Here is a 13083-nt window from a genome sequence, read left to right as displayed (position 1 = left end):
GCTCCAAGATGATTAATGGAAATAACACCCTGAAGTTCTTGACACGGAAGCAGGCACGCAGTAGGAGCTCAGTAATTATTTGCTGTTATTATCATTGTCAATCTACTTTCTAGGATAGACTAGTGCTGGATACTGAGCTGGATGCCACACAATATGATTTCATTTAATCCTCACATGTTACAGATGAGGAAACTGGGGCTCAGGAGGAGGATTTCTCACAGGTCCTTCAGTCAGGGCTGGGACTCACACCCAGGCACTAACTCCAAAGCTGGAGCTCCTTCACTTTTAACTGAATGAGATACGTGTGGAAGCACAATAGTGCTGATAACGCATATTAGTATTATTTCATTAAGGACCCTGATTTTTTAGGATAGTCCCTATCAGTTGGGATGCATTTGGCCGCATGCAACAGGTTGCTCACCTAGCAGTGGTCCAGGTGATAAAGGCATTGCATTATCTTACATAAACCAAGAGGGAGGTGGTTCTAGATTCAGTAGCTCTGTGAAGTCAGAATACCAAGGAGTTGGGTTGGCATTTCCATGATTCTCTGATCTTCCTCCTCATTGCTGCCGGATGGCTGCCAAAGGCCCAAACATCACACCTTCACACCATAGCATCAATGAGGAAGGCAGGGAGGGGTCAGGGAGGCTTTTACTCATACATCTTTATTATTATTATTATTATTATTATTATTATTATTATTATTATTAATCTTTTACAGACCCCCTTTCAGAGTTTTATTTACATCTTATTGGCTGAATTGAGTCACTGGCGATGGGGAAGAGAATAGCTAAAAGTGAACTAGAACAGTCATATTTATCCCCTGAGATTGCAAGAAGAAAATTTGGAGTTCTGCTTAGCAAGAGTGAAGAGGGAAGGTCAATAGGGTAGTCAACAGTTCCTCTATATAGAATTCAAGTCCCCACTTCTGTCGCATCTCAGAGCCTACTGCCCTTCTGCTTCCCTACTTTCGCTGCTCTCTGTTGGACCCTGCTCCATCTAGCTGGTCTCCTCATTACCTGACCCATATTCCACACTCAGGCCTTGCTGTGTCTTCTTTTGGTCTTCTCTCTGCTTACAGGGTCTTTCCCTCATACATTTTGCCCATGACAATTCTATTCCATAATAAAGGGCAATCATAATTCATATTCATCCCCAATCGCTTCAGTATATACCAATAGTTCCTTTTTATAAACTAGGGAACACTTATAATTTGAAAGAGAGGTGGTCTAGCACTGTAGTTAAAAGCCTGGACTATAAAGCCCCCCAAAGATATTTGATTCCTGACTATAATATCTGCTAGCTGTGTGACTATGGGTAAGTCTTGGTGTTTCTGGACCTCAGTTTCCCATCTGGAAAATGAGATTAATAATGGCACCTACCTCATAAGATTGTTGTAAGAGCTACAGGGCTTAAAGTAGAGTGTCTGATAAGTAGTAAGTGCCATTTGTTTACTCTCATTTTGTTATTAAACAATCCCCTTCATTACTTAAATCCTAGATTATAACACAAGGACAATATCTAGATCAGTCCATTCATACGGCAGTTATGAAAATTGAGATCTAGAGAGTTTAAATAGCTAATTTTCTCAAGGTCACAAGGCCAATTACAAACTGTGTTGGCAGGTCATTGAAATATAGACATTTTGATGTCAAGGGTGCTCTTTGGGAAACTTTCTGAAATGTTTTGGGGCCTCTGGGTCAGGGTTTCTCAAGCCTGGAAATTCACCATAACCATCAGAACCCCTGGGAACATGTTAAAAATTATGATTCCTGGACCCCGTTTTAGATTCCTTGAATCAGGCTTTCTATGGCTGAGGCTCAACACTGTTATTTGAACAAACTTCTGAGATGATTTATAAACCAAAGGTTTATAGCCACTGTTGGAGGGACTGCATTTCCTTCAGACAGAGGCTCACATGGACAGGCAGAAGGGCATCTCTAAGGACCAAGATGGACCTCCATGGGGACATGAATGTGGACTCAGGGAGACACAGAGTAAGGATTTCTTGGCTCTAATTTAGTAATTCAGTCAGAACTGTAAGATTTTAGAGACTGAGAAATTTGGCAAATGCTATGAAGTTTCATGTTGCGGAAGAAGACAAGATGGGGAGAAGCAACTCCCCAAGACCTGGCCTATCACTCAGTTCTCAATTTTGGGCATTTTTCCCAGAGCTAATTGCATTTAAAATGTCATTGGGGAAGGCTGACAACTTGGAGGACAAATGGGATAAAAGATCACTGTATTCATTTTCTATTGCTGCGTAACAGATGACCAGGATTTAGCAGCTTAAAACAACACACATATATTATCTCATAGCTGCTGTGGGCAGGAGTCTGGGCACAGTCCAGCAGGATCCTCTGCCTCAGGATGTCTCACAAGGCTGCAGTCACGGTGTCATCTGGGGCTGAGGTCTAATCTCAAGTTTCGACTGGGGAAGAACCTGCTTCCAAGCTTGCACCATTATTGGCAGGATTCAGTTCCTTAAGAGTTGTTGAATGGAGGACCTTGGCTCCTTGTTGGCTATTAACCAAAGGCTGCTCTCATTTCCTGGCCTTAAGGGCCTCTCCAACTTGACAACTCACTTCATCAAAACCAGAAGGAAATGACAATCTTTTGTAAGCTATCATAGAAGTGTAACCCGATCGCATAACCTAATCAACATTGGAGTGTTCTATTGGCCAGAAGCAAATCATTCAAGGGCAGGGGATTACACAAGGCTGTGAGTACTAGGACTTGGGTACTTTGGAACCTCCATATTAAAAACTTTCTGTCTCAATCAAAGTGGTTGAAACCATTGAAGAGCACTGTGGGAGATGCAAATATGTTACATGAGCAGGATTACATTCATCTGTATATATTATCTCTCAAATTATTACATTACCTGGTTGCCTCGTACTTGTTCATTAAATATTATTGATGATCAACTAGAGGTATACTATATTATACTATACTAGAGGTCCAGTGAACGAAATTTGTGCACGGGGGTGGGGGATTGTCCTTCAGCCCAACCTGCAATGACACAAGTGTTTCACGCCCAGCCTGGCCAGAGGCCCTCTGCAGCTGGGCACGGAACACTTGCCTCATTGCCAGGGCGACGACACAAGCGATCCCCTCCTCCCCACACTGCCACTCCATGCCCACTGCCCAGAGGCCCTCTGTGGCTGGGTTTGGGGGACTCTGGACCCCCAGGACTGGGGGGACTCTGGCGGGGCTGAGAGGACTGGGCACCGCCATCTTTGTGATGGAGTGACAGTCAATTTGCATATTACCTCTTTATTAGATAGGATTATCTTTATATTACATATAAAGCAACAGACTTCCCTCATAAACATTTTAATCCCAAAGGAGAAATACATTATTATAATACTTGCTGTTAAATTCCTATTGCCAAATTGCTTTTTGCGAAGCCACCTCTGGGAGTGAGAGCACAAGATTTTCTAAAAATCTTCTATTAAATGCAAATATATTATTCCAGAAGAAAGAACTTATATTTATTTTATATTTCAGCAAGGTTGGACTGATAGTAGCAGACCAGGTGTAAGTAGAAATACAAACTCAGATGTGGGGCAACACTGTTCAGACCTTAGAGGGCTATGGAAGGGTCTCTTCTTGACTGGGAGGGGCTGTGGCAGAAGGGGGTAAGCAGGCAGTTCCAAAGGGACATTCTTCAGCAACAATTCTGCCTGGGGTGGACTCAAGTTTCAGCCAACAAGAAGTTGGCACAGAAAGGTGCTAGGTAAAATGCAGACTCCTTTAGCTACCATCTCCCACCAAACATTATTAATGCAAAGGGAAATATAAAAGGAGTGTCATTATTAACTGTATGAATCCAACAAGTATTCATTAAATGCTTTCTCCGTGCAAAGCATGTGGGCTCTGTCTTTGCTCCTGTGCAACTTGTGAGACCACAGCAAGACAACTCCATGCCCCGCTTGTCATACATGGAGAGAATTATCTACAGCTTGCTTGGGAACCCTGCCAAGCAGAAGAAAATATAGCCCAAATCCCCCTTTCACAGGGCTCTTTGTGAGAGAACAATGAGAGAAGCCAGCTTGACATTTATAAAGTGGGAGCCTCAAGTGGAAATTGTTTCTTGGAAAGAGAGCTGGAAGAGAGGGGCATGGAGGTTTGGAGGCAGCATTGGATAGCAATGCTGAAGGGACTGCTCCTTTGGAGATTTTAACATGTTCCCTGAACCTTACATTGGTATGGGGGGAACTGGGACAGAGAGATTAACAAACCATAGATTTGACAGGAGGCATGATGCTTGGCTCCCAGTGCAAGGCCAGGGACAGGACATCAGGCTCACCCAGGCCTGGGGAGGTAGGAGGGCCAGGTCTCTAGCTGAGGCTTTTGAGCACAGTCAACTGCTTTATGATCTCCCAAAGTCACGGTTGGCGCAAGAGAGCAGAGAATATTTGCACTGAGCTACTTAATTCTGGTTCTATTTTAAGTACCATTTTTTTTTAAACACTACAAGATATCCACACCCAATCATTTTTTTACTGTGCCTATACTGGTCGCTCAAATTTATGACAGCTCATGGAAATTCCTTCTGCAAATGACAAGTGCCCAAACCAGTCTCCTTGACCCAGACCAGCCTCCCAAGCTGCAGGCCATTCTCCTTGATGGTCAAGGGCTCTCAAAATTCAGTCCATGTTATGGGGTGTGCATGGTGGAAATGTCTAAGGATGGGCAGCTGTACCTCTGGCCTTGGGAGCTTCATAAGAATTAGGTCTCGAATGGACACATAACCCCAAGGGCTTGGGAGGAAAGAATTTGAAAATTCAACAGAACTTAGAAAACTTGAAACCCTAATTACAATGCAAAATTCAGGACCTAATGTAGTGAGAAGGTGTTTCTTTATTAATGGCAGAACAAGGTGTCTCTTGGGATGAATACTAACATTGCTGAGTAACAAAATGGGGGTCTGGGGAGGGAGAGATACAATCTAACTTGGTTGTGAGTCTTTTCTTGAGATGGTGCTCATGATTTTCCTCTCTTTTTAGCTTCCTGATTTTAATATTTGTGACTTTTACACTGTCAGGAAACAAAGATATACAAAACACATGTCACAATTTACTATGTTGAGTTTAAATAATATTATGATTTGTTTTCTTTCACATTTCTAACATTAATACCCCCTTACCCCCCCCCCCCCCACCATCATCCCAAATAGTTTTTCTTCTGGAACAGGAGGACCCCATATTAAGAAATGTCAGGGTAGCATGTGATGATACATGAGTATTGGGAAGGAGAGGAATGGAGAGAGGATACTCCCCTACTTCAAGTCCCCCGCGCCCCCTCCCTGCCCCACACACCCAACACCTGGAAGCTATACTTATGACCTGGAGCAAATCCATAATATTTGCAGAAAAGTTACTAGAAAATGAGGAATCTCTGAAATTTAGAATAAGAAGGGACTTGGAAATTCTCTGCTACAATCCATTCATTTCAGAAACCAAGAAAGGGTAGGTAACAACAAACAAGGTCACAGCAAATGAGGAGCTAAAACTAAGATACAATGCCAGCCAGGTGTGTCTGGCTCCCGAGCATCTATTTTTTCCCCATCCTGGGCCACGCCTAAGACATTGGCAACACAGAAGGATTCAAGCATCACATGTATTCCTTCTCAGGCCTCTTGCAATGACCACTTTCTACTTGAGCCAGTAAATCTCTCTCCTGTCCTCCAGTGGACAGTGTGTCCTGACTCCTGTTGTGCCTCTTCTCTGCCCCCACCCCCATGTGCCCAGCCATCTCCTGAGTCCCAATAGACACGAAGATGCTTGTCCAGTTGGCTTGCACCCCTTGGTTTGGTGGCAGAGTCCCCTCCCATCTCTTCTGTAACTTTCCCTATGGTGATCTTGTAGCAACCTCTTACACACAGAAACTGACAATAGTTAACAATAAGAATCTCAATCGAAGGAGAAGTGACTATTTAAAAAGCAAAGGATATGTTTTAGTTCACAGAGCAGAGCTGATCTGGAAATAATCTGGTTTCGATATGCTTCTAGTGCAACCCTTTGAATATAAGACCCTTGCAGAACTCACTATCTCTAATGTCTTTTGTTGCAATTTTCCAATAAAATCTGGCAGTGGCCCAACTTCTCAGAGGACTAATAAGGATAAGAATGTCCCTGATTTTCCTTCAAAATGAGAAATCATTTCAACGTGAGGCGTCCAGCCACAACTGGCACAATCCCCACGGGTCTCTGGGTTTTCGGAGAGACCCAGGCCTCTCTCTGACCATCCCAACAACCTCCCAGACTTATAATTATTCAGTCAGCAGCCCAGAATTGCGGCCTACTTAGTTTTCTCTAAAAGCACTTAAGGACAGTTTAATGAAAGGAAAGAGGAGCAAAGAAAGGGGAAAAATGCTTTTTTTAGGAACAGAACAACATATCATGTTTTCTGCTCTCTCTCTCTCTTTTTCCCTTTTTGCAATATTTCTCCTCAGAGAAAATTATAGTCTTTAAAGCCAGCACTGTGCTCTGTATGTTTTGCTTATTACAGTGGTTAAAATGAGAACCATGGGCGATGGAGTATCATTATAACATTCTTGATACCCCTGATATATTTGTGCAAACATAGCTGTGGGCAACGCATGCACCATGATGAGCCCATGTTGTCCGGGGAACTTTCTCCTCTTCTTTGTTTATTTGCACAGCTCCTGGCCTTTCTCCGGAATCTGTAGTCTGTATTCCTTCTTACAGTTTCTGCCTCTTCAAACTCCATTTTTCTTTAACTTACCTTCTTTCCCACCTCCCTCGAGCAGCATTAAAATGTTTTCGTGCCAGCCAATTTGGGAAGGAAGCGGTTCAAGTTAGAATGGGAATAAAATGGAGGCTGCAATCTCGACATAGTTCTGGTCATTACTCCATCCCCTTTGGCTCTCATCTGTGTCTTTCTCTATTTTCTGTTCCTGTCCATAGGACCTGAGGAAGAATCTGCCCACTCCTACACAGGGGACCTAGACGGCAAAAAGAGTAAAAACTTAATCCCATTCAATGGCTGTGTTGCATGGCACTGAGCCCAAAGCTGTTGGGACACAAAGCAGTAACACCCTCTGCATTCCAGTCCCTGATCTAAAAATGCTTTCAATGCACAGAAAACAAACACATGAGTCATTAATAAGACCAGACGGGCCAAGGGACACAGGAGTTCAGAGGAATAAGGGCCCTCCGAGGGCTTGAAAATTCTAGGAAGACTCCATGGACGGGGCCCCAGGAAAGCAGAGAGAATGAGCGGACTTTTCAGATAGAAGCAGCGGTCACCTTAAGGGCAGCTCAGGTAAGTCACCATTGTCCTCGGTCAGCTCAACACCGGAGGTTTGCGGAATTTCCCTAAGAAAACTTTCTAAACAGGCATTACTCATATTCCGCATGACTAATTTGCTCACTTTGTTGGTCTCCGGTGCTAACGATGCAAATGTTGTGGGTCTGAGCCCTCTTCTTAAAATTTCATGTCTGCTTAGTCTTTGGATTCTGTTTGAGGACACAAACACTTTGGGATTCTGGCTAAAGTCATGGACTGTCTTCCCAGAAAAATGAACATAAACACAATATTATGCTTGTAATTCCAGGTGCTCCCTGAAGCCTCTTCTAAAAGGCCAGGGTAGAAATGCCTTGACTATAGCAGCCCTGAAAGAGAGAGATGGAAGTTATTCATCTTGCTAGTTCAATGCCCAGAACATAGTAGTTGGTGAATAAATACTGAATGAATACAAGTAAATTCTGTGTCTCCCTCACTTGTTGGCCCCCCATTCCATCAGTCCTTCCTCGTTGGGCCACACACCCATGCTTCCTGCTGGTCCTGGTGCCCATGTGGGAGATCCTCACTGGACCTGCTCACTGTGTCTCGGCTCCTATCCTGGTATCCAATAACTTGTTCTTCTCTTTTTTCCTTTTTAAATTAAAAAAAAAATGTACTTGAAAGATAACACACAATCTAGTTCTTATATTCCCATACAACAGTTGCAAATTGCTCGCTTGTTAGAACAAAAACCAATATTATGGAACATAAATCTCATAACTCAGTGGTTTCTCTAAATATGCACCCCATGTTCACTGCAGCATTATTCACGGTGGCCAAGACATGGGAACAACTCAAGTGTTGATACATGATTGGACAAAGATGATGTGGTACATAGATGCAATGGAATACTACTCAGCCATAAGAAAAAATGAAATATTGCCATTTGCAAGAATATAAATGATTTTTTGAGAATATCATGTGAAGAGAAATATGTCAGACAGAAAAAGTCAAGAATCTTATGATTTCACTCTTATATGGGATATACATGTGAAAGCAACAAATGAATGAATAAGACAGGCAAATAAAAATTCACAGACACAGACAAAAGTATGGTGGTTACTAGAGGAAATGGGGAGTAGAGGGAGATAGTAGAGGGTAAAGTTGGTCAAATACATGGTGACAGAGACTAGACTTTGGGTGGTGAACACACAATACAATATACAGATGATGTATTGCAAAATGTACACTTGAAATCTACATAATTTTATTAACCAATGTTAATAAATTTAGTAAAAATGTTTAAAAATAAATTTAGTAAAAATTAAAAAATTACAACATGATTAAATCTGGGGTAACTCTGGCCATTACAAAAGTAAGTTAATATCTAGATTATTGGATTTTTTTGAATTCACCTTCTCATTGTGAATGCTCAGTTTGTTTCTTATCTCCTGAGGGCTGGACTCTAACATCTAGCAGTTAAAGAAATCCATGCCAACACATTAAAGGAAGAGAAATAGACAAGACTCTCATTCCTCTGGTTCTTGTCCCAGGTAAGCCCCAGGCGTCTTCATGGGTGCTTTCCAGAGGCAGTGCCTCAATCTTGTATTCTAATCATGAAGTAACTCCTATGAGGAGAGTTGAAGCCTAGTGGAGTGGGACCTGTGTCCTGGGAAGGTTGGAGGACAAGATGCCTTGTGGCAGGGGGAAGCTGACAGCACCCCTCTGGTCATGCTCTATGTTAAGAAATATTATTTAAAATTTTGAAATAACACAAAGAATTACTAAGTCTCATTTCAGAGTCATATTGGAGCATCAGCTCATAAGCCTTCCTAAGAGTAATCTGATTCTGTTATGAGGATGTAGGCTTTTTGACTTATTATTTAATACTAGTGCCCCAGTGCATGGATTCATGCACATTGAAAGGAAACTAATTAGAAGGTGGCCTGCGGAGTGGGACTGGGCGACACAGGCCAGACAAGCCCTGGAACCAACTTCCTGAGGTCCCTTCCCAACTTGCCACACCTGGGGCAGCGCTGTGTCTCAAAGTCTCAAAGGGCATCTGCAGAGTGAGTGGCTTCCCTCTGGCAGGTGGGGTCTCTAGGCCTGGCCTGCGGGGATTGGGCCAAAACTTGCTCTCTGACATCCCCTGAGGGATTCCGGATTGCGAGAGGATGGTTCTCGGGTGATGCACCCTGGAATCGGGTTCCCTCCTCTCTGGTTCTGGGTGCATCATCCAAGAACCTCAGCTGCCAAGTCACCACAGCTTGGCAGCTCCTGTGTTGGCCGTCTGCCCCCTGGTGGTCAGTATGCATCATAGCTACTGGTTGGAGCATCTGACTCTGGTGGTCATTGCACATTATAGCTATTGGTTGGATGGTTGGATGGTTGCTTGGGCTTATTATTTAATACTAGAGGCCCAGTGCATGAAATTTGTGCACTGGTAGGGTCCCTAGCAGCTGCCGGCTGCCAGCTGCCGGCTGGGTACTCCCTCCCTTCCCCTGGCTGCCTGCTGTAGCTTCTGCTGGCTGGGGCCTCCCTTCCTTCCTCCAGCCAGCCCCACCCCCTGGTTGAACTCCCGGACAACTCCTGGTCAAGGGGACAATTTTCATACTAGGCTTTTATTATATAGGACTAGCTTTCCCGTTGCTTGAAAAATCCTGCAATAGGATTTCCTGCTGCACTCTACCCCGCCTCCGTTCCTCCCTTGTCCCCCGCCCCGCCTTCTCCTCCAGCCCGCCCGAGTTTCCCTTAGGCCCCGGCCCCGCCTCCGCCCCGCCCTTGTCCCCCGCCCCGCCTTCTCCTCCAGCCCGCCCGCGTTTCCCTTCGGCCTCGGCCCCGCCTCCGCTCCGCCCTTGCCGCCTACCCCGCTTTCTCCTCTAGCCCGCCCGCATTTCCCTTCGGCCCCGGCCCCGCCTCCGCTCCGCCCTTGCCGCCCGCCCCGCCTTCTTCTCCAGCCCACCCACGTTTCCCTTCACCCCCCGCCCCGCCTCCGCGCCCCCTTCTCCTCCCCCCCCCCTTGGCTTGCTTGCTTCCTCGAAGCTTTACTCCCTTCTGCAGCTCTTGGCTTCTTTGGACGCTGTCTTGATATGCAAATTAGCCACCATCTTTGTTGGGGTAATTTGCATACTCGTCCTGATTGGTTTATGGGCGTGGCTTGGCTGGTGGGCGTGGCTTAGGTGTAGCAAAGGTGTGGTCAATTTGCATATTTGTCTATTATTAGATTAGATTGATTAAGAGCCCAGACTTTGTAAAGTTAGATGTTAATTTGTAGGAGGTAGATTAATTGAATATAATTTTTATGTGACACTGATGCAAGTAATGTCTGTGTACTAGAAAATATAACTTCAATGGTTATGGTTGTATTGTCCTATAAGCCATTAACTAATTTTGTATTTAAAGTTTCTATCTTATTTTAGCAATATTTATTTCATTGACTATATATATCTACACTAATAAAAGAGAAATATGCAAATTGGCCGTCACTTCACGATGCCCACCAGCCAATCAGGAGTGAGTATGCAAATTAACCTGACAAAGGTGGTGGCGGCCCTGCCCCCCAGCTGCTCCGGGCCTCTGGGCAGCACGGGGTGGGACACCTGCTATGAGGGGGAGGGTGGGGGTGAATGTAGCTACAGGAGCAGCACTCCAGCCGCAACGAAGACGGAAGGCGGCGGCCAGAGCAAAGGCCTGGGTCCCGGGTGCCAGAGGAAAACCAGTGCCGGCAGCCAGGGGAAGGAAGGCCTATTGCACGAATATTCGTGTGCCAGTCTCTATTACTATCAGACTGATAGTAATAGAGACTGGCGCACGAATATTCGTGTCTCTCAGTCTCTATTATTATCTTTTAAACTAGTTTTAGCATCTTGCAGGATTCTTTTTTCTTTTTTTTAACTTCCACAACCTTTTATTACCAAACTCTAGCAGGTTTAACTTTGAGCCCAGCTAATAGCATCTCCACAGGACCTAGGATGGAGGTTCAGACCTAATAAAGATGGTCTCTTAAATAAAGAATTAAAAAAATACAAAAAATCCACATAGAAATTGAACTGTGACCTCCTGGTTCATAGGTCAACACTCAACCACTGAACCACATTGGCTGGGCATATAAGTAATTTTTAAAAGAGCAAAATTCTCCTGTGTTTCAGAAAATGGTATCCCAAAGTGATTTCAGTCCAGAAGAAAACAGCATTTGGCACTATGCTGCCTTTTCTCCCAGTTCAAGATACACATGGGAGAAAACCATTTCCCCTCTTAAAAAAAAAAATCCCCTTTTCTCCTCCTTCCTGTTCAACTTCCACTGCTTATTCCTAGAAACACCCAGAGAACAATATAAACAAGGCCCCGCCCACTTCTCTTGGCCTCTGCCAGTCTGAAGGCTCACAGCAGGGACTGCTCCTTAGGGATTTTCTCCTCTGCTACAATCAGGAAACTGACCCCTAATTTCTGGGAACTGGCAAAAATTAAAAAAATTAAAAATAAATCCCATTTCCTTCCAGGAGGGGCCTGAGGGCTCTTTAAAGGATCAAAGGGCAATGGACCTGGCCCATGTGCGAAGGGGACCTTTCTATATAAAAACACCCAACACCTTATAACCTAAAGTTTAACCTATAGGTAAAAGCGAGTAGCAGCTGACTTAGATACTAAAAAGGTGTTTATCTCCTCATCTTCAACCATTAAGGAAACAGAGGGGAGGAGAGTCTAGAGAATTTGACCTCCTCTCCTTTCCCAAAACTTTGACATGTCTTCTAAGCCAAAGACAAGTTCCTGAGTCAGACGCGTGGTCACAGGGTACAGTCTCTGCTGGATAACGCTGCCACTCCTGGGCAGCTGGCACATGGCCCCTTTACTGAAACTTTCTCCCTGGTTTGCATAGTGCTTAAGGATCACTAGGGAAATTATTTTCTCAATTCCACTTCGTCACTGACAAATACTTCAATAGCAGCTTCTAGAAACTGCCCAGAGGACCTCCTTCCTCCCAGTTCAGGGTCACAGATCCTTCCAGCTGATGGGCTCCTTGCCAGACTTTTGCAGCAGCTCGTTGGTTTTTGAGCAATGTCTGCACCCAAAGAACCCTCTGTACACGACAATGGGGAGAGATGGGCGGTCTGCAGCACGTGGTGGCACTTCCTATTGATGGCACTGCCCTTCTTCTGAGCATAGGAGCCCCAGAGCAAGAAGATGGGGTCACTCGAGTTCTGGTTTAGCAAGGACACAACTACATCAGTAAATTGCTCCCAACCTTTCTCCTTTTGAGAATTGGCCTGATGCTCCTGGATGGTGAGGACAGTGCTGAGTAGGAGAACACCTTGCTTGGCACACCCAGATACATCTCCATGGTTAGGATGCACAAAATCATCTATGTCTGTAGACAGCTCTTCATAAATGTTTTCCAAACTGGGTGGAGGTGGAACAGGTCTTTGAACACTAAAGCAGAGCTCATGAGCTTGGTTGGGTCCATGATATGGATTCTGTCCCAGGATGACAACCTTCATGTCTCTTATGTTGCACATTTGGGTCCATGTAAAGACTTGGTGTGGGGATGGATAAACAGTGTAATACCTTCTTTCTTCGGCAACAAATCCCATTTTTATATATAAAAGCCTAAACAACCGTTACAACCAAACGACTGGAATGACTGGTCGACCAGTTGCTATGATGCATGCTGACCAATAGGGGGCAGATGCTCAATGCAGGAGCTTCCCCCTGGTGGTCAGTGTGCTCCCACAGCCAATCTCCTGCAGCCCCTTCCCCTGGCCAGCCAACCTCCCACAGTCCTTCCCCTCTCCCCACGCCCAACTTCTCTCGGCCCCTCCTCCTGGCTGGCTG

At 44.7% G+C, this 13083-nt stretch overlaps 1 protein-coding gene and 1 pseudogene across 1 annotated transcript in view; one reads left to right on the top strand and one right to left on the bottom strand.

The window, feature by feature from the left end:
* The window catches only part of CLIC5 (chloride intracellular channel 5), a 179707-nt gene extending 172719 nt beyond the window's left edge, over positions 1-6988 (top strand). The window contains exon 6 of the mRNA XM_054722026.1: positions 6936-6988. Coding sequence (XP_054578001.1) covers positions 6936-6977 — 42 coding nt within the window. The 3' untranslated portion in view covers positions 6978-6988. The remainder of the gene's footprint in view (positions 1-6935) is intronic.
* Positions 6989-12243: 5255 nt separating this feature from the next.
* The window catches only part of LOC103296674 (uracil-DNA glycosylase-like), an 84996-nt pseudogene continuing 84156 nt past the window's right edge, over positions 12244-13083 (bottom strand).

The sequence above is a fragment of the Eptesicus fuscus genome, chromosome 10, assembly GCF_027574615.1.
Source record: "Eptesicus fuscus isolate TK198812 chromosome 10, DD_ASM_mEF_20220401, whole genome shotgun sequence".
NCBI lineage: Eukaryota > Metazoa > Chordata > Mammalia > Chiroptera > Vespertilionidae > Eptesicus > Eptesicus fuscus.
This window is presented reverse-complemented; position numbering and strand designations above follow the sequence as displayed.